A 22735-nucleotide genomic window follows, 5' to 3' on the forward strand; every position below is an offset into this window, starting at 1 on the left:
CAAATCCCATTTCTTCCTTTATTTGTTATAAACATATTTAACTGTGAGTCCTAGAGTATATCCTCGCATAAAAAGGTCCCCCATAAGATTTCCACTAGTTCTACCTTTCCACATGCTACTTAAACCCAGTACTTAGAAAGTGACACTTCTACACATCCTCCTGGAATCCACGCCAAAGCTGGCATTATCACAACAGCTGGTCTCAGTCCATCAGAGTTCAATACTGTGCTGGCTTTAGTATGGGGGGAAATTATTGTCTCAGCATCTACCAAACAGTGGTATCTCTGCTATATGATCTACCACTGCTATGATAATGGAAGACCTACTGCCAAGTATCTTCAAGATACAAACTAACATGAGCAGGAAAGGCCTGCAAATATTAGATTAACAAATGTGTGTTAACAAAATTGATAGTTAACAAATTAAGGACCTAATCTGGCTGTTGCTGAAGACGTGGTCAAGAATTCTTTCTACTTAACAACAGACGTTTAGTGTATAATAATTAATTCAATACGTATGGACATTTATTTTCCCATACTAATTGGTGGACATTTTTCTGGCCCTTCCCAGAAATCCTTCCTGTTACACTTAGATGCCATGGTGGGCCTGGCAGCTCAGATGTGTTGATTAGGAACAGAAACAGAAATTGACTTCATCAGCAGCTGTTGACCTAAGAGTACAGCTACAGTAAATAATGTCTCTTGATGTTTCTGTTAGAAGATTTCTTTTCATTTAATCACAGTCATGCACTTCATAGGGTCATCCTATGACATAGTTCCCAAACCTATTACCATTGCCCAAAGCCTACCCTTCAACCAAGTGGCTAAAGAACAAATGAATACATTTTTTTCTTCTTCTTATTTTAGTAATAGGGCATTATAGATTGGGAGTTCTTGGGCATTTTTTTCTTTGTTGTTGTTGTTTTTGTTTCTTTTTTCCCCCTTCCCCTTCTGGATTCAGTGCTTCTTTAAGTATTCTGAATTGCTAGTCTGGCTTGACTGAAAAGTACTGTGTGTTTGTTGTGTGTCTGCATGTGTGATACCAACTGTTGGACTGCTTGATGTCAGATGAGGACTTAGCTTAGAGCTGTTCTACAGTTGGCGCTCTGGCAGAATCTCTCCTCACCAATGACAATGACGTCTTCGTGCGGGGGAGAGACTGTTTTATAATATTACACTTGCCACGGCCTTAATTTTCCTGATGGGGAATGATTATGATTTCATTTACGTTAATCAAAATCGTGAGTCATTCCATTCATGTCAGTAGCATTAAAGAGCTCTATAGACAAGTACGAGTTCAGAATCAGGCTTCTGGTGTTTAATCTGAAAGGATATCTGAAAAACTTCATTAAAGATAGATACCGAAGGATAGATCCTCTGCTTACTTTGCATTACTCAGTCATGCCATTAGCATAAAACATCAAATAAAGAACTATAATGACAGCTGGCAATGTGTCACAGTCCAGGGGTTTTCTGTTTACCTCTGGTACAGAAAACACGCCTGAATCAACGAGATTTAAGATAATATTTCAAGTATGACAAAGCTACTGTATTAGGTCTCCCTGCCCTTGGAAGTTGGCATTAATGTTTCAAAAACTTACTTCCTTCCTTTGTTTTTTTATGTCACTCACACATAACTTTAATGCAAAAGACCTGAAGGCAAACAATATTTAAGTAAGACCTCAGACAGTGAGTTAACTTTTATAGCCCTGTCCATAATGAATATTATGTCTGGTAAATACAGGAGCATCAAAACAGTGATCACAATTCATAAAGTTTGTTTTGTAAGTATCTCATAAAGCCCTATCAAATCTCCCTTCTTTTTTTAAAAGCAAAAAAAACCCCAACATTTTCCAAAATATAGTCATTCTAAAGCAATAAAAGGTTTTGTACTGGTGTCTGTCTCCTGCTCAGACAGAGAAATTGTGCAAGGGATGATGGGCCCTAATTTAGTCCTCACTGATAAGTACTTTTAAGACTAAATATTCTTGAAATTGCACTTACTTAAATTACACTCAAGCTCCATGTAAATCTAAAAAAAAGACGATGGGGGGGGAAATCATTTCAAGAGGTCTAGCAAGCTATCAGAATATTGCTTTATTATATCTCTTCAGATTTTTTCCATTTTTGAAGTCAGAGAATTATTGGGATTTGAGAACATTTTTTAGAAATCTGTTTGATACATTACAGACCCTAGAAACTATTACTGTGGAATAAACTCTCAGCTTCACTACAAGCACATGCCTTAAGAGACCAAATCAGAGTTGAGGGTTTTATCAACAAACCAGGATGAAAAGGAAGCTGAAGGAAGGGATCTTTTAGTATGTTTTATATAGGTCTCACTGAGTATCTCACTGAAAACTAAAGATCTATCTGTGCATCTTGCTTTTCCAGTACAATGGGAATAGCAAAAATATTTTCTCCCAATTCCCAATGAAAGCTTTATTTTCACCCTGTTAGACCATGTGTTCAGTTTTATACCCTACACTTCCTCAGCATAAGAAAATTCTTGTACAGCGAAGCAATCAGATACTGTCTTCAGGCTGAATACAAGTGTTAGTTAAACCACTGGTGCCTTTTCAGAAGACCTTGATATAATTTCCACTCTTGGTAACTGTGGGAATTACACATTTTTCTTGTCTTTGTAATAACATTGCTCTGTATTTCAGTAAGAACACTTGGGCACATAGCTTAATTATAAGGCAACAGATTTTACATATCTGTGATGGAAAACAATTAGAAACCTCACCCTTTGCTTTTTAATAAACTAAAGTGAAAGAGAAACTGAAGAAATATAAAACAGAGAAGTGACCTACCGTGGTTGTCTTTATCCGTCCTCCCGGTTGTGTACAGGTCCAGCCTGATTTATTGATTAGCAAATCACAGCCTTCTCCTTCTAAACATGGAAGCATTTCACACCACTGTTTTGTTTTGATAATTCGTGCTATGGAACAGAAAAGAAAAAAACAAACAACCAAAACAATTGGCAGGAGAATTCACATTTCACTTATCTCTAAACACTTTCTCATTTGAGTTGTCTATTTTCATCATCCGATAATGCAGCCATAGGTTATGATGTAGACAGCCCTAGGCAATTTACAAAATTATTTACAACACCTGCTGTGCCAACAAATTCCATAATAAAAATAGAACTCAAAAACCAACAATAAAACAAAAGACAGCTCTGTTATAAATCGAAAGAACATAAACGTTAGTTAATTTTCTCATCCCATGCTCCTTACAGTCAAGTAAATATTGTTGGGGGGCTAACAACCAAAGACCTACTATCCTAACTAATCATTATGGTAGCCTAAAAGTGACCTATGACTGGGATCCATTGTGTTAGACTCTATAAACCCGAGCAGGTTTATACCTTCTTATCCTGAAGTGCTTACAGTGTAAATAGACAAGACACACAGTGGAGAGAGGAAAAGCTATAATAAACAGTAGAGGGGTCAACATAATCACAGCAATTGTGAAACTCTGTGATACTTGCAATGGTAGGGGCATAGTTAGGGCAGGAACCAGGAACATAAGAAGGGCAGGTGTTAAGAATAAGAGGGAAGATTAGAACAAACACCCTATTACCTTATTGCTACAAGGGAAAGGAAGCCTAGTGAGGAAGGTTCCTAGCTGTCTGAAAGGTGGTGTGCACCTCCTCTTAATGCTTGCATCTCTGGTAAGCTGGTTCTGCAAAATTTCCTCAAGGCCACGCACAGCAAGGAGTCTTGGAACAACAGAGCTCTGACTGCATTAAAGTAGACGCAGAGGAGCTGTAGGGAGAAATTTTTCTCCAAGGCAGGGAGAAAAGGGGCTTTAATTCCTGTAGACTTGTTTCTGGATTATAATAGCGCTTCTTTGGAGTTCACCTCTGTAGTATCTGGGTTCCTTCTCATAGAGTATTAAGCAATATGACTAATCTCTAATATTTCTTTATTCTTTCACTCTCCCCCTGTAGGCAAAATTGTAGGCTGGAGTGTTAGTTTGCTATACTTTTTATAAAATACATATACAGAGATGCACTCACTTGCGTGGTGCCATATACTCATCCTAAACAAGGTAAGGCCCCCAAACATTCTATCTTTTGCTCAAACTGTAAGTCTCGCAGTCCACAGAAAATGGTCCTCAGTTCCTTCAGAGGTCATCTCAGCAATCCTGGGATAGACTATAAGAAAGCTTCATCACCTCCATTTGTATGTAAGTGTCCTAGGATTCAAGGGCAGAACAAGTTCCACATACAGGGACACAGATCATGTCTTCCTCTCTGTTGATGTTTGACACCAATTCGTGCAATATACCTCCACACAGTCATGGGCCCAACAAAACGAGAACTACAGGAGAAATACTTAGCAAGATAAGCGTGCGAGAAGCTTATGATGCTCCAAATTAATTTTGGGTCCAAGGAGCTTAAAAGCAGAAATCTATACCCAGTGGCAGTTGCAGTGGTTTATGCTCACCTGAACGTGTGATTCAGTTTCCCTACGCCCCTGACTTCCTCTGTCTGAGACCACTTAAGAGTACGATTCCCAGTGCCACTGCATCATGGCAAGAAATAGAAGTGTAATTTAAAGTCTTTTAATAAAATCCTTTCCAATATTTTGACACAAAACAACTTGTGTCCTCAGTCCCGGTACAATTGTTGGTAAGCTCTAGCAATATAATGAACACTGATTTCTTTCAGTGGAAGCTCAATCTGAAATTCATATTAAGATTTTCATTATAAAAAACATTCTAGCTCCCAAAGGTCTACATAGGAATTTGCACTGTTCATTAGGCAATATATATATTGCTTGAGGAATGATTCCTAAACAATTTTCATAACTACAATTTTTTGAAGCAAATCCACTAAGTTTTTATAGCACATAATATACAGAAATCTGGATTGTGCTTGGGGTCCATAGGTACTGCTCTACTGAGAACTGGATAATATCAGTTTTCGAGGCTAACATCTCCTATGTAACAGATAATAGCCCCATCCTTTCTGAGTGAAGGCATGCCTCCAGTTGCAGGCTTTACAGAAAAAGCTCAGTAAAATGTTAACACCAAACCTCACCCATTTGCATGGATATATTTTGCAATTCACATATGGAAATGGCTATTTCTATCAATGTTTCAACAATATGAAGGATCGCTGAAAGCCTGAATAGTCAGTTAAACTCAGAAATACGTACTAGATTGCCTTTACTCTCTCAGGTGGGAGGTTTTCCTGGAAACATAATTTGAAATATTCTTTAAAAAAAAATATTTCTCTCCTCTGTGAATTACTGTTAGTGTTTGCTTGGTTGCTATCTCAGAATGCAGCTATCGGTAATATCACAAGTATATGGAGTCCTTGCTCTGGGTATTGGCTATATCCACACAAATTTAGAACACACCAAGGGTATTTTACAGAAGATAAAGTCTAAAACATTTCTATGTTAAGTGTATAGACTGGCTCATGCATTTAGGCCTTGAGATTCACAACCAACTTCTTTTGGGGGAAAAGCTACTCAGCTCACATGGTTTAAAGCAAATCAGTATCACAATGGTTTATTAATTAATGAGACACAACCAGCAGCAGTGCAGGATCAATACCAGTAATACAGAAAAGTAAACCATTGTACTACACAAGAAATGTTTGTAAACACTTGGGAATTCCTCAACACCCACTCGGAACTAACCCCAAACACTTCTATCACACACAGCCAGAGGCACACCCCGCTCTCCCATCCCCTCCGGGCCGTGGGGATGCCCCCGAACCCGCCGGGCAGAAGAGGCGGATCCATCTCCAGGGCATCCCTGTGTGCCAAAAGCTGGCCAGGTGGGCGCCCTTGCCCTTGCACAGATATCAGTTGAAGCGTATACAGACACGCTGTCCTGTTAAACACATGCAGCCACAGTCGCAAACAGGAGGCCGTATTCGTGCCTGTGGGGTCACATCTATTTTTGCATTTTCACTTTTCAGTTTCCCATTACAGCAGAGTATCACAGTGAAGCTAAATACATAGTATAAGAGCAAAGTACACAACGATTTTATCAGCATAGTATCAAGAATTTCTATCAGTAATTGAAACTGAGTTAGACTAGTCAAAGCAAAGGAATACAATGTATTTCCTGAGGCAGTGTAGTTGCCTTTTTACTGCTATATTCACCAGGGGTGAAACTCAGCCCTCTGCAGATAAGACAGCAAAAAGCCTATCAGATTCTTCAAATCCACTCCAAGCTCCATTATAAAGAATTAAGTGGCACTTAAATGATACATAGGCTTTGTGCAGACCTTCTGCAAAGAACTGAATTTCATCTTAAGAATCTGAGCTGACACGACTTTGCATCTCCTCAGAAGGGCTGTGCCCCTTCACTTAAACTGAAGCTAATAGGAAGTGACGGTGCTCAGCCCATGGTAGAATTGCTTTGCCGGGTAATACCATCTGAACTGGAGAACAAATGGGCTTTATCCAAGGGTTTTTCATACAAACAGTTCTGAGGTGTTGCAGGCTGGCAGAGGTTATATCAACACGACACCAAGCTACACACCACAGTGTTCTCCACAGTTTGGTAAGATAGAGCAATTTGCAATGGATTTCCAGTTATTAGTAAAAATAAATAAATACAAGTCTCTATTCATGATCAGTATTTTCCAATTTGAGACAGAACACCCCAGGTTATTTTCTGCTAAGTACTGCAACTAGACATGTTTTGTCACTAAGCTTCTCACCTGGTTTAACATCATATATATACTTTCCTATAGAAAATCAGCTTTATTTTCTATACTTCCTTTTCACACATTCACTCTCCGTTTAGGCAGTTATCAATTGCTGCATCTCTAGTCAATCTCATAACTGAAAATTCTGAACTTTTTATGATAGCAAAAAAGTGAGATAAATCTTGTTCAGCAGAGTAAATGCAGCCATCTAAAATATGTTATATTAAAACACTCAGATTGTTACAGGTCATTTTCTCTTTTTTTTTTTTTTTTTTAATGTTAGAAACTAAACTTTGAAATAAAAGTAAAAAATATGTGGTTTTTTTTCATCCAATAAGAATACTGATTTGGATGCGGAGACTCAGGTTTTCAGGTTACATCATACTCCCATGCAGAAAAGGTGGTGTGTGAAATGAATATTTACAAATCATAATGAAAACCATGGTACAAGTACCTAAATAAAGTAAAAAAGAGATGTCTTAGTTGATGTTTCTCAGTCAGTTCCAGATGCCTGAAGTAGTGAGTGGAAGATTCTTTGTAGCTGGGAGTGGGGAAAATTTTTCCTAAGCCCAAGCAGAGTATACCATTTTGAAACATGCTTCTTAAATGAGAGCTTAGCTCACCTGTACTTCTCATAGAATGATGTTCTGCTTCATGTTATTTTTTTTCAATGAAAACTTGTAGCACTTAATGCAAAATGTAAAGTATGCAGTGGAGAAATTATTTCCTTTTTCATTTTCTTACATTATTTCACTGTTGTGAACTTTGAAGAAAGCTGATCAGCGTAGCCGATTCCCAAAGTTCAGAAATGCCTGTGGGTTCATCAGTTTAGGTGCAGCTAGATACATTTACCCTAGTGTTCCTCTCTTGCCCTGTTAACTCTAAACAGGACCTACATCTTTTATTATTAATCACCTCCAACTGATCCCAGCTGGTTCCATCATCCCACTCCTCTCCCAACCTCTCTGTTCTCTTTATCTTATATTTTTCCTTTTCCCTTCTTCCATTTTTTTCAGCTGTAGCCTTTTGCTCCAACCATTTCTCTCCTTTCCCTGATTCAGTACATATATACTATCTACCCATCAGAGATCCCAAAACACTTTGCAGAACTTATGTTTAGCTAGTTTTACCTATGACTGGTAAATGCTGGTCATTGTCCCCATTTTGTACAGAGGTTAATCAACTTGACCAAGGACACGCAAGAAACTTGTTGCAGAGCTGGAAACAAACCCTCTGAATACTTAGTGGTTGCTAGCCTGGAGACCTTTGTCCCATTTTCCTTCAGAAAGAGAGTGTCCTTTAATACATATATATAAGAAATTAAACAACAACAATAAAAAATATGCAAAGTAATAGGCTTTTAAAAACATACATCAGTTAAATTGCAGCAGCAGGAAAGAGGCCAGCAGAAACACAAACGGAATCACAGTACTGTAATAAGACACTGCAATCATGAACCGTCTTTAGAGCAGCAATTCGACTGTAATAGTGTATAAGCCCCAAACGTTAATCTATTTTACTATACAACAAGGAAACATTGCAAACCTCGGATACCTTTTACAGCAGTCATTCTGCTCCACTTAAAAAATTGGAAGCAGTGCTAATTCACAAAGAGTTAGCTCGTCTCAATTATTTATAGGGCATCGAGACCAAAGTACGAACAGCAATATCGCAATGTCTAGACGCCCATTTTATCATTTAGCTCTTGCTGTCAAGATTGGGAGGGATACTTGAGCTGAAGTTGAGAAATGCACAGAAAAAAGTGATCTCCTGCGAGCTACAGAGAGGCTACAAATTGAGAGCAGGTAACTAGATGAAGAGTAAAAGACTGAATGACGGGACAGAGGCTTTTCCTGCATCTCACCCCAATCATAGTTCCAGTAAGGGAGAAATCTTATTGCAACCCCAGAGTTGAGAAGAGACCTTCAATATTGACCTGTTCCCTGAAAAAGAACGAAAGCCTTGGTTTACCATAAACAGTGCAGATGGCACCACGCACAACGTATATTTGGGAGGAGCACCATGATATACAGGAGGTGATCTCCAATTTATGCAGTCATGCCTATCATCCCAAACTAGGACTGCCTAAGGGGTGCTCCTGCCAGTTACATGAATGGTCCCTAGGAATTCAGCTGTGGCATAAGATGTTGCTGCATTACGCTGTGTGAATATAGGAATTTACTTAGTAAACCACAATGGCATAAGTTTAACTTTCAAACTACCGCATTTAGCGAGGCATCCAGGCATCTTTAATTTTAAGAAGGTACCTAATGTGTTGCTGAATCTTTACAAGAGTCTGTAAAATAAATATATACTGACAGCTTAGGAGGGAGAAAGTCCAAAGGTATTACACAATCAGAAATGATTATTAATACATAATAAATCCCCAGAACACAAGATAAAGGATAAAAAAAACCCAAACAAATGAAAAAAAAACCCACCACAATTATGCAAGCAAAAGCTGAAGTGGAATCCAGATTGTAGGAGCACTCATGAAATTCAACAGCTCCTATCTTCTTTCCTGTTTGTGTCTCAAAATAGCAGATTTTCCTCGTTATGATGCCCCAAACAACAAATAAATAAATAAACAATGAAAATAAGCATATGAGAGTAAAGGATCACAAGATATTTGATCCTTTTGTAGTTTAGAAAGAAGCATGTGTTTACCTGACCTCTCTCTTTTCAGTTCTTTGAAAACCTTAATCTATGTGATTTAGTGATCTAGTAAGGTATCTTAGCTTCGTCTACATCCAGATGTTCAATATTTATATGACGAAGCACTATCCTAAAATGGAAAGTGTCCTACAAATCAGCTTCACAGTGTTTCCATGTTAATTTTCAAGGGCCAGTTTTCTTCTATTTATAATTGCTCTTATTTGAGATTGTAATACGTCTCCCCATTTGTTCTCAATCCCTTCGCCTTTCACTGGCAATTACTGCAATTGCTTACATGGAAAAGTAATACAGCAAATATAACACATATTTTTCTACTTCTTGTAGAGCAATCTAACAGAAACAGAAAAAAACCCACATCTGTTATTTACCAGATCTCACCGGGTCACAAGCAGCATCCTGACAATCACAATAAATAATAAATACAGATAAAATTTACATGTGGCATTTTATTTAGGAACAATACATGTGCTCCCAGCCTCTTCTACATTGGTGGTTTCTAACTACATAGTAAATGCCAATGCTTTAAATAGGCAACCTGGCCCACAACTTTGCCCGGGATTTCAGCTCTTGCCTGAATATTCACAGATGTACACATTCACTGGTTTTCAATCTGTGAATGATCTAGTGCTTCATTGTCTGTGGGTAGTTAGCGTTTGCCGTCTAATAAGAGATGCTAATTGAACACCTACCCCTAGAGAAAGCCTTTGTTAGGACTCAGTGTCTTCCGTTTCTGTCCCCCGCTGTTCTGCTCTGCTGTATTCAATTAGTGTGCTGGAAGCAAAGTAAAAATTACTAAAAATCTGATGTGTGATATGCCAGCAAAGAAGCCTTCAGAGATCAGGTTTTCATCACATTTCACTTCGCTGCCAGCACACTGAGAACAGCAAATTTAACTGGAGAGGGACAGCAATTTCAGACCCAAAGAAGAGAATCTGAAGTCAACTGTAAAGGATAGAGACAAGGGAGGGATATAATGGAAAGTAACAAAACAGATAATGGAAAAAAGAAAATCAAGAATAAGTCAAGGAAGGAAGGAAGGAAGGAAAAAGAGGACAAAGTTCAGCTATGTAGTAGTAACTACTGAAGCAGATGGGTAAGGTCAAAAAATTGCACAACTTGTTCAGTGGAGTCAGTAGGACAATGTGGGTAAGCGAAGGCTAAAGACCAAAACTATTTAGTGGTTTGGTTTTTTTTTCTCTTAAGTACACAGATTTCAGTTCTCCTGATATGAGCAGAGTACTGCAGTGGAAGACCAGATTTACTGTGGTTAAAAGAACATGAAAGAACTGGGCAGATAATCATGACCATCCCTATGTTACGCAGGGAAGGCTGGGCAGCTGTGGAAGAGGGAGAAGGACCCCAAGGTCTCCCAGCTATGAAGCATGTGAATATACCAAGGTAACCACTGAGCAGACAGCAAAGCAGGAATTTAAAGGAGGAAGCTACAGTAGGAATAAAATATGCTCTAGGTTACATGGTAGAGAGTGATTAGTGCCACAGAAAGAAGCTGGGAATAAAAGATTATGAGGCTGGTAGTAAAAGAGAGCGCAGGAAGGGTGGCAGAAAGGTTATAAATCAACCTTACAAGTGTCTGAAAACACATTGGAAGGGGAAGGGGAAGGGGAAGGGGAAGGGAAGGGAAGGGAAGGGAAGGGGAAGGGAAGGGGAGGGGAGGGGAGGGGAGGGGAGGGTTGGGTTCTTCATCTGACAACTGCTTTTGCATGGACATAGCAGTGAGAATCAGAATGTGAGACTCCATGCGCATGAGAACCGAAATCTGTAAGTCTTTATTCTTTATAAAGCTATTTCCAGGAATTTTAGTTAATGTTCTGCGTGTGCATTCAAAGGACAAGCATTTAGCTGAGTGGTTCTGCTCTGGCCCTCACTGCTTTTGGTACTTTCCAAGTCCAATGTCAGCACGTACACTGCTGCTGTGACATGGTGGTAACACTTCATTGTGCACTGAAAGAGATAATAATTCAGCTGTTCTCAAGTACAATGGGCTTCCTTTGTCAACAACCACAGCAACAGGAAACTTTGCCCTCCTTTTGTCACGTATGTGAGAACAGAACATGCAAGCAAATTGAGTTGAAATGAGCTTGATAACTAGCACAGGAGAGGAACAGCTGCGGCTATGAGAACAATTAAAAGTATTAGAAAAGGAAACTCAGCAACGAGGCTGTACTTATCCCGTACCCTCTGTGATATCCTCCTGTTCCACATGACTAGATGCTGGTTTACAGTAAGCTCTATGCTCTTTGGGGTAAGTCTGTGACTTTTTGTTTTGATTAAATAGTAAAAATAGGCTATGGTTATGCTGGGGATTTTAACACAAATCAATGCTATGTGAATGAAAATCAAGAAAAAAAATAATAAGTGAGAAACGTGAAAACAAAGAGAAGGAAGCAATTACATGGTATCACCTTTCACAGTGGAACACAATTAATGTAACCACTTGTGATTCTTTTGAAACTTGTGCTCATAAATATCACTTTGTCAGCGACCCAGGAAACTTGCCATAGTGAACTGCAATGTTGACCTTTAGATAGCTTGGAAACTGGCCTTTTCTCATGACTTCTGCTTTCATTACCCAGTGTTTGACCAACAGAGGAACAAATGTGTTTAAATACAGCAAAGATGTTAGTTTATATAACATGCACTGAACTGGTATGCTGTCCATGGGACACCCTGTTACCAGTGTATGTGTTATAATTCGACTGCAAAGTCAGTCTCACATCTTGTCAGACAGCAGTTTGACATCATGACTACGCAGAACATGATTTCTGACTGACAGATGAAGCCATGTGAATTTTTTTCATGTAACTTTTCTCATATACATAAAATATTACTGTTCCTTACCCACAAGGTATATGATCTGAAACATTTTTCCTCCTTTTTGTACTTAATTTGGGCACTTATTGGTCTCAAAACTTACCAAAGCTTTTCTGTATATACCTTAATATTTGTTAAAAATAAATTAAAAAAAAAATTACAAATTACTGCCTTATATAAGATTTCTATTTTTAATTTACTTTTATAATTTGCACATAATAGCAGGAAATTGATATCTTAAAAAGGAAAATAATGCAATTCATGTCCGAAACTCAGCTAATGCATGGATGTTTTTATCTTGTGTATGTAATGCACAGAGGAATAGATTTTCAAAGATTCATCAGATTCTACTTCATAAAAATTCTTCACATGTTTTATGTAGTAAATACAGTACAGTTCAGAAGGAGCTCTATAACAGAAATAGTCACTCCTTAGAAGGAACAGTCTTTCTTCACCTAACAGGCAACATTTCATTTATTGGAACACATCCAGCAAATCAATGAACAGCCACAGAAGGTATTTTAAAGGCCCGTAGTCTCCCTGTCTCCTTCATCATCAGAAAATATAATTTGAATTTTTCAAAATGATTTTTGTGAAAGCAGACTACAGGGATTGGTCATAGGGTGCAGAAGGGGGTTAATGCTGCTTCTTTTCCAGGGCAGGCAATGCATGTGCTCATACGCTGCGGCCACTGTACTTGCCAGCAGGAGTCCTGTCCCATGTCAAAAGCAGTACAGCTGGCTGGTCACAGGACACAGTAATAGCACAGACAATACCCTCTGGCTTCCTTTTTTAAACTTTGAAGTCTGAAAATAAGGTGCCATAAGCAATTGTGGTTCTGCAGCAAGTGCTCACATTGTTAAAAATCAGACACCATGCACGAAGCAGTTGACCAGCACAGGTCATTTAGAGTTAAAACTACTTTTTTGTATTGCTCTCCTTTACTAGAAACATGATGAGTCATAGATTTTAGGGACAGAAACAACCAGCTACACTAATCTAATCTGATCTTCAGCTTTATAAAATCATAGAATCATTTAGGTTGGAAAAGACCCTTAAGAACATCCAGTCCAACTGTTAACCTAGTACTGCCAAGTCCACCACTAAACCATGTCCCTCAGCACCACACCTACATGTCTTTTAAATACCTCCAGGGATGGTGACTCAACCACTTCCCCGGGGAGCCTGTTACAATGCTGGATAACACTTTCAGTGAAGAAACTTTCCCTCATATCCATCCTAAACCTCCCCTGGCGCAACTTGGGGCCATTTCCTCTTGTCCTATTGCCTGTTACTTGGGAGAAGAGACTGACCCCTACCTTGCTACAATCTCCTTTCAGGCAGTTGTAGAGAGCGATAAGATCTTCCCTGAGTCTCCCTTTCACAACCCCTGTTCCTTCAGCCGCTCCTCATAAGACTTATTCTCCAGACCCCTCACCAGCTTCATTGCACTTCTCTGAACACTCTCCAGTACCTCGATGTCCTCCTTGTAGTGAGGGGCTCAAAACTGAACACAGAATTCGAGATGCAGCCTCACCAGTGCCGAGTACAGGGGGACAATCACTTCCCTAGTCCTGCTGGCCACACTATTTCTATTACAAGCCAGGACATTATTAGCCTTCATGGCCACCTGGGCACACTGCTGGCTCATATTGAGAAGGCAGTTGATCAACACCCCCAGGGCCTTTTCCACTGGGCAGCTCTCCAGCCACTCTTCCCCAAGCTTGTAACACTGCATGGGGTTGTTGTGACCCAAGTGCAGGACCCAGCACTTGGACTTGTCAAATCTCGCACGATTGGCCTCGGCTCACTGAGATAGGCTGTCCAGATCCCTCTATAGAGCCACCCTACTGTCCAGCAGATCAACAGTCCTGCCCAGATTGGTGGTGTCTGCAAACTTACTGCCTTTGATATACTCATGCTGACTGTGCCTAATCACCTGGTTGTGCTGTACAGTGCATGATAGAATTCAAGATGATCTGCTCCATAACCTTCCCCAGCACAGAGGTCAGACTGACAGGCCTGTAGTTCCCAGGATTCTCCTTCCTGCCCGTCTTGTAGATGGGCATCATATTTGCTAACCCCCAGTCAACTGGGACCTCCCCACTTAGCCAGGACTGGTGACAAATGGTGGAAAGTGGCTTGGTGAGCACTTCCACCAGCTCCCTCACTACCCTTGGGTGGGTCCCATCAAGCCCCATAGACCTGTGTGTGTCAAAGTGCTGTAGCAGGTCACTAACCATTTCCCCTTGGATTATGGGGCTTCATTTTGCTCCCTGTCCCTGTCCTCCAGCTCAGGGGGCTGGGTACCCAGACTGCAACTGCTCTTACTATTAAAGACTGAGGCAAAGAAGTTTTTAAATATCTCAGACTTTTCTTCATCCTTGGTCACTGTTTTTCCCCCCACATCTAATAAAGTATGGAGAGTCTCTTTAACCCTCTTTTTGTTGTTAATGTATTTATAGAAAAAAATTTTTGTCTTTTACGGCATTAGCCAAATTAAGTTCTAGTTGGGCTTTTGGCCATTCTGATTTTTCTCCCTGCATAACTTCATGACCTCCTTGTAGTACTCCTGAGCTGCCTGCCCATTCTTCCAAATGTCATAAACTCTCTTTTTCCCCCTGAGTTCCAGACAAAGCTCTCTGTTCAGCCAGGATGATCTTCTATCCCACAGGCTCATCTTTCAGCACATGGGGACAGCCTGCTCCTGAGCCTTTAGGATTTCCTTCTTGAAAAATGTTTAGCCTTCCTGGACTCCTTTGCGCTTCAGGACTGCCTCCCAAGGGACTCTCTCAACCAGGCTCCTAACCAGGCCAAAGTCTGCCCTCCAGAAGTCCAAGGTGACAGTCCTGCTGACCCACCTCCTTACTTCTCCAAGAATTGAAAACTCTATCATTTCATGATCACAATGCCCAAGACAGCTTCCAAGCACCACATCATCCACAAGTCCTCCTCCGTTCATAAACAACAGGTACAGCGCGGCATCTTCCCTTCTTGGCTCCTTCACCAGCTGCGTCACGAAGTTATCTTCTACACGCTCCAGGAACATCCTAGACTGTTTCCTCATCCTGATTGAGTGGTCTATAATGGACTCCCACCATGATATCTGCCTTGTTGACCTTCCCCCTGATTCTTACCCATAAACACTCAACCCTATCATCACCATCGTTAAGCTCTAGACAATCAAAACACTCCCTAACACACAGGGCTACCCCACCGCCTCTCCTTACTGGTCTACCCCTTCTGAAGAGTTTATAGTCATCTATTGCAGCATTCCAGTTGTATGGGTCATCCCACCATGTTTCTGTGATGGCAACTATATCATAGTTTTCCTGCTGCACAATAGCTTTCCAGCTCCTTCTGTTTGTTGCCCATGCTGTGTGCATTGGTGTAGATGCACTTCAGGTGGGCTATTTTTTGTGGAAAAGCACACTATGAAGGCTGTAAAATTTAATACAGCAATTTATGTAATAATCTCAACAATTTATGGTTGAGATACAACATACCTTTTAGAAAGACATACAGTACTGATTATCAGAGAATACTCACATTTCTACAAACTCTTACGGCAGCTTATACAATTCAATAGCAAAGGCAAAACTCGTCAGTTCTATAGACTTCAGTATTATTTCTATGGGACTCCTCTTTAACTCTCATAGGAATATACTTGTCTTTCCTTACTAAACGATTGAGTGGTCTGCTGTCAGCTATAACAAGGCCATGTCTCCGACAAAACACTCAGTGTTCCTAAAGGTTAGTCATCTAAATTTTAAATCTCTTGCTGTTGCTTTTTTTTTCACACTGAAAAGCATCTTAAGCAAAATAAAAAAAAAAAAGCACATCAACACAAAAAAGAGTTTAAACCCCCCAAAACTTAACTTGGTTCGGTATCTGTAATCTTGGCTTTTAAAGATGCCGATGGAAGCAAGTTAGAATACTCCACCTGCAGGAATTTCATTGTCTTCTTTTAACAGTAACTGTCTGCAAAAGAGCTTTCTCAACCAACTCTTGCTTTACAGAAGCAACGAGGAAGCTTTATTGGAAATATTTATATTGTGTAACAATAGAAACAATACAAGTTTGCTGTGCTGACTCAGGCAAAACTCGCAATGGGTTTCTTGAGGGTTCCTCTCAACAAAGCACTGCTTGACTGAGTCCGCAGATTGGAAATAGGCCCTTGCAGATTAAGAAACCATAACTGCTAGTTCTCTATGCCTCTCTTAAGTACAATACTGAACTACTTAAGTGTTCATATAGTCTCAACATTTTAAACATACCAAAATAAAATAATCTTCAAGAGGTCTTCCCAGGGAAACTTCACAAATTTTCTAGATGTTTACATAGCAGATCTAAAAATGGCCCTTTAAATTATCCCTATATGCATAATTATATAAGCATGTATGTATGCACGGATCTGTGCATCTACTGTATAAGGAATAAAAGTGGCTGTCGCCACTTTTCTGGAATGTTTTATCTCTGGTCAGCAGAACCAGTTTAACCACTGTAGTCATATAAGATTAACAAATAATTTTTATTAAATTGTAGAATAACATGCACAATTTCTACTGCTGGACTGAAAAGGCACTTTCATAATTTCACCTGTGTTCAAAAGTTTGGAGCCTTTTTACATGCCCTAGTTGCTGGAAAATTAAACAGTGAATTTACAACACACTAGCCACTCATCACTAACTTCGCTTTTTACAGCTTGAGGTGCACTTTTGTTTGCATATTTCTCATCAATATACATTACCTGCTGCTTTTATAGACAGCTTTCTATGTCTGAGGAAGCTTGTTTAAAGATAGATCAGCTATCCCCACCTGTAAAATTTGCAGCGTGTAGATTAAATCCAAGGAGTGGGCTAGTAAGTGCACTGCCTTTCTGGTAGTAGGAAGAAAAATGGTCACAGAGGTTTTTTAATTCCTCTTTGTTCAACAGGATTATATATATTTTTGTTAGTAAAGAGAATATTATTCAGATACCTTAGGTCACTATCAGTATGTTCGGTATCCTAGAATAAACTATAAATTCCTAAATTTTGGCTAGCCAAGTGAAAACGTAGCTATTTTTAACTGTGTCTTACAAAGATTTCTAAGTTCACCAACTGTAAAATATTCAAGATAAGGGAGAATCGTTTCAAGAAAACAGACATGATAGTCTGATAACATGGAGATTGGTGATTTCTACCAGGTGGACTAGCAGGCACTTCAGCATGCTGAAGATGTATGCCTCACCCTTGTTTCACTTGTGCCAGAGGCATGTATAGCGCACGCACGCACACACACACACAAATTTCCCAGCAAATTCCTCAGCAGTTTTACTGTGATACGAACGCTTTTTGTTGTTGTTTTATTTTTTAAATTGTAGTGGGCGCTACAGCTTCAGTACTGCGTTTGTTATATGTATGGTCTTGACTACTTGAATCTGTGCAACCCATTTAAAAACAGACTGCAAAATGCCAAAGACTTTCTTTCACTTCCAGTCCTGCTTAAGTTTTCTTTGTGGCACTGCTCATCTGAATCATTGCCTGTTTCTTGCTTACAAAACATTCATATTCAAAGCACCATTAGCACAATAGCAATTAACAAAGAGCCTTTTATGCCAACGTGCTACAACTTCATCTCGCACACCCTTTACAGGAAAAAGGTCTTTTCTCTTCTCTCCAGTATCAGTGAAGCACTCATACCATGTGAAAAGAATGCTCCCTTTCAGTGCAGAGGGGACACGACTGTGCCTTATGTGAATCTACTGTATGTACAACTGAGGGGAGGACTAGGTGACCTAAAAGATCTTTCTCATCTCTAACCTCTATGGAAGTTCACGGTATCGGGAATTGCATATTAACAACCAGATGCAGGATTTTGTGTGGAAACGGCAGAGTGCTTCCACAGGATGTTTTTCTACTTTTTTCCCTGCTGTAAAGGATAGGAAAAACACTTTTAAGTTTGTCACAAGTATAATTGACAAAACACAGAAAGGACAGTGATTCCCCATGAGCCATTTACAGCCGTCATTCCTAAAAATATTGCTAACATGGAGCAGTAAGTGGGAAGGAGACAAAACCTGCAGCTACACCACACTAGAAATTGGTGGATTTTGTTATCAGTACTACATCAAGTTGCCACATTTAGACAAACACTGAGGTTCCCCATGAGGTAAGACTGTTCCTTTATAACATGCTGTAGATGCCACGATCATATTAATTAGAAACAAACAAAAGAAAATGGAAATTATTTATACATCCTCCTAATAATAATTTATAGGCAATTTCACAAGGCAAAAAAGTGAGTAGCACAGAGTTGGTCAGAAAAACACAGAACACAAACCCGTATGCTATAATGGTATATAAGCAGTATGAAGGCTTTTTACAGTAATATAAAGATATAGGGTAGATATGAGAATCTAACTGCCCCAAAACCATCTTCAATATCAGATAGTCACAATATTTCCAAACACCCAAATTACACAACCCTGTGACATGTTAATAAACTTGATCATTCCGTAACAGCTGTAACATCGTCTAGAATGTTTACCCCGAGTTCCCACTCGCACAACACACACTGGTAAAACAAGAAACAAAAAAGAAACGACCCCTCAAAGGCTCTTGTGTGCCTTTATTTCACACTGAATAAGCAGGCACAGTACAGCCTGCTGCTAAGCTTTTCCTTACCAGTTGGTCAAAACATGGACAGACTCTTGGTTACAGCTCTTAATGTGTTGATCAACTGACCCAGAATAACGAAGGCTAAGGGTAAGCAACACAGAAATTACTATACTGGATCAGACCTGAATCAGTCTAGTCTAAGATCCTGTCTCTGCGAGTAGCCAGAGGGATGTGTAAGAACCCCGCACCAGCCAGCCACATCTATTTCGGTAAGTTCTAGCAAGAACAGTTACAAGAAGAAATAATTTAAGATGCTCAGATTTGTTTCTCCACATTTTCTCAGTTACTGCTTTGCAAGCTGTTGATTGAGGGGCAAAGGGTGGAAATTGTACATCTCTGAGGAACAATTAACTTCTTTGTTGATCCCCTGAGGTGTACTGTAAGCCATAATACCGTAAATTATCCCAAGGAGAATTTCTCATAATAGATCTAAATTGATAGCTTTAAAAAATGCTCATGCATTTGTATTTGAGAGAGACTTTTTTTTTTTAAAGGATTTTGCATTGCCAATTTGAGGGAAAAAAACAGTATAATTTTTTTTTTCCATAGTAATACAGAAAGCATTGCATTTGCATCACACATTAATCACAGAAAAATTAAGGACACAGAAAAACAAATGTGATAAATCACATATCCTATTGCCTGAGATATAACTCAGCATCAGGCCTGTATACGTCATTAACTACTGTGTTTGCCATTAATACTTCACAAAAATGTGTGAACACATAGCTGTATGATGAAGCGGTTAAAAAACAAAATTGTCTTTAATTTTTCCTGCTTTACCTGCCTCTATACATTATATGAAAACCGTCCATACTGTACACCTTTCATTGCCTAAAATCGAAAAAAATGCTGTATGATAGAATCTGCAAGGTTTTCTATCCACAGACAGTCCTGCCTGCCTGAGAAAAGGTGTGTCATACCTACATCTCATTATTTCCCCTCCTGCAACATGAAATCTTTCACGTATAAGCCTGACCTGCTAATAGACTATCCTGTTCCATTCAGCTTCTTACGCAGCACACTGCAGTGCTGCACCCAGGTGCCTCTTGGTAGGGTATGAGCAACGTGGCTCTCATTTACATCATGCCTTCTCCCTCCCCAGGGCAAAAAGTATATGCGGTGAATGTTTTGGTCAACACTTTATTGTTGTTTTTCTTAATGCACATAGATATATAACTTATGGAAAGCAAGCCAACAAAACAAATCCTGTACTTATAGCGGAAGATGCTGAGTCTTGTCCTTATTTCGTTGGAAAACTTATTTTAGTCTAAGTTAGGGCATTGACTGCTTTCCTTAGCACAGCCACATGCTAAATGAGGCTGCTGAATGCACTCACATTCCTGCCCACTCTTGTAAGTAAATACGTGTTTAATTATTTTAACTTCAAGACACTTCTCCAAACATCTATCCTCTCAACCATAGCAGCTCTCAAAATAACTCTCAAATTTTGAAAAAATTCACATTCATCTCCTGAAATTCCTAAATATACCCCAGATTTCAGGCATCTGAAAGCTCTGTCTGCACAGACTATTCTATTTGGATTCATTGCTTCAGGAGAAAAAGCATGACTGCTCTCATCAGGCTTTCTGCCACCCACTCAATACAATTTTAAAGACAAAACCATAATAATAAAGCGAATTGTTAACATTGGGAATATGAAAATAAAATTTTAAAAAGAATTATGGATCTTTACATCCAGCTCCGTACTGCGTATCTTGCCCCACTTGGGGTGCTAGTGGTCCAGAACTTTATTTAACAGAGAGGAGCTGCCTTAAGGAATTCTATTTTTTCTGATTCTTAAAAAAAAAAAAAAAAAAAAAAAAAAGCAAAACCCTGTAAAATGAGGAATTGTATCTCCTTGGCAGACTCTCTTGGAACACACTCATATCCTTTAGTATGTTCTTTTACTTTTAATCCTGTAATTTCATAGATTTTTGATGCAGTTCATGCATAGATCATGATAAATATTCATGCATGCAAGTACATGTGTAGTACATTTATCCTAGAAAAACGTGCAGCCTCTACCATTTCTCAATAGCTTCATAGGGACCACACACATTAGATGAATGACAAGATAGCAGTTCTGGCATCTCCTAAGGCTGCACCCCTTCCTTCCTCTTCTGTGAACATGAGGAGTTTGTGCTTTCACAGCTGTTTGTGAAGCTGGGGCCCGGAACTGAGAACTTCCTCTAGATACTCCGAGTGTACTGGTTATATCACTCAGTTTCTTTAAGATACGGTGTAAAATGTAAATATGATTTAACATTTTCTGGTAAGGTGATGTAGGCACTGGGAAACCAGTCTGCCTGTTTGTCTTGCAGTAAAGTATGTCGCGAACGATACGTATCAGTGGAAGACTTTTTCAAGCACTCCGGGATTCGTGCTTCAGTCAAAGATAGTAAAAAGTAGCTATGGCCTTAACTCAGTCAACTGAATAAGTAGTTTTTCCTTATAAAACTGACTAATTAAAACAGTTGGCCAGAAATAACCTTGAAGAAGGATTTTGAAAGATGATTTTTAAGTTAATGTAAAGGGAAATTGCTGAATATAACAGTGCATAAAAATAAGCCCTGGTTAGGAAAAAATCTCTTCACATTTTTACTGAGTCTAATTTAACATCAAAGGCTTAGCAGAAAAACAATTCTGAATGACTATCCCACAGTAAGAATCACTGAAGTATAATTCCAAACTTCTCACAACAGTTTTTAAGATCTCTGCTTTTATATCCCTTGTGATTTCTTGTAGCAAGCTACTAGAGCGAGATGTGACTTAATGGCTATTATTACCAATATAAAGAGTATTTGTGCCTTTTTTTTCAGCTGGTATAAACCACAATAATAACCAGAATAATGAACATCAGAAACCCATTTACATCAGTGCTAAATCCAGAACTGCTTGTGTTTATTAAGTATTGAGATTTTCTATTCACTAAGATTTTATGTTTATACATACATATGAACATATCTTACAATTAACAAAATTGTAGTTATTCTCAGAAACTAGAAAATTCAAAATCTGTGTTACTTGAGAGAAAATGCAAGCTTGTAATTCATGTCTTAACTGCAACAGTTGATCCTAATACAGCAAATAAAAGCAGAAATCAGTTGTGTGCAAAACTCTGTAAATAATCACAATTATTAAAAAGTGTGAACTTAACCAGGTTAAGAAAGCAAAAAAGAAAATATATGGAAATATAAAACCAATACAAGTTGAGTGAAAAAGTAGGAAACTGGAAAACACAAGAGCTGTTAATTTATTTTCTGGGTGACAGACTGTAAGACCAGCAAGATCCATTGTAATTCTATATTCTGACCTCCTGTACAATGTCACCCATAGGAACTCCCTGCATTCATCACTCTACACACTACAGCCGGCAGTAGCTGTAGTAGAACTAGAGGACTGTTTTGGAAAAGAAATAGAAAATCCTGAGTTTAAAATTTTCAAACCACAACTTTGGTGACTTGTCCCAAAGGATAATGGCAATTGCTGTTAGAAAACTCTTGTGCTTGTTCCGCATTTTTTAAAGTCAAAGTCACAACATTAGTTCCTTTAACTCTGTATTGCAGACTTAGGGCTGGAAGAGGCCTCAGGAGATTTCTAGTTCTCTTAACTCTCAATCAATGTCTTGATTAGTACAAACTGAGTCCTGGAGCCTCATACACCAAAGTATCTTTCTTTCATCACCACCAAGACTGTTCTCTGAACTCTCTCCAATTTTTCAATATCTTTCTTGAATTGTAAACATCAGAGCAGGACGTACTAGTCTATTAAAATCTGCCCCATGTCCCAAGTGTGTAAGAACAGGTTTTCCCATATTCACTCAAGGCTGCGTTAGCTTTTTCCAAGCTGTTGTCTGTAAGATGTTCACCTTCATGAACATT

At 39.1% G+C, this 22735-nt stretch overlaps 1 protein-coding gene and 1 long non-coding RNA gene across 4 annotated transcripts in view; one reads left to right on the plus strand and one right to left on the minus strand.

Annotated features, from left to right (window-relative positions):
- TAFA5 (TAFA chemokine like family member 5) overlaps window positions 1-22735 on the minus strand; it is a 320394-nt gene that overhangs the window by 75399 nt on the left and 222260 nt on the right. For both annotated transcript variants that reach the window (XM_054187634.1, XM_054187642.1), the window contains exon 3: window positions 2816-2943. In XM_054187634.1, the coding sequence (XP_054043609.1) occupies window positions 2816-2943 (128 nt within the window). The remainder of the gene's footprint in view (window positions 1-2815; window positions 2944-22735) is intronic.
- LOC128903637 (uncharacterized) overlaps window positions 11062-22735 on the plus strand; it is a 43311-nt gene continuing 31637 nt past the window's right edge. The window contains exons 1-2 of one of the 2 annotated variants that reach the window (XR_008464140.1): window positions 11062-11136; window positions 14864-15160. This is a non-coding gene — a long non-coding RNA (uncharacterized LOC128903637). Of the gene's footprint in view, window positions 11137-11513; window positions 11621-14863; window positions 15161-22735 lie in introns of those variants that run through there. The other variant, XR_008464139.1, reaches the window with a different exon arrangement.

This window comes from Rissa tridactyla, chromosome 1 (assembly GCF_028500815.1).
Source record: "Rissa tridactyla isolate bRisTri1 chromosome 1, bRisTri1.patW.cur.20221130, whole genome shotgun sequence".
In the NCBI taxonomy this organism is placed as follows: Eukaryota; Metazoa; Chordata; class Aves; order Charadriiformes; family Laridae; genus Rissa; species Rissa tridactyla.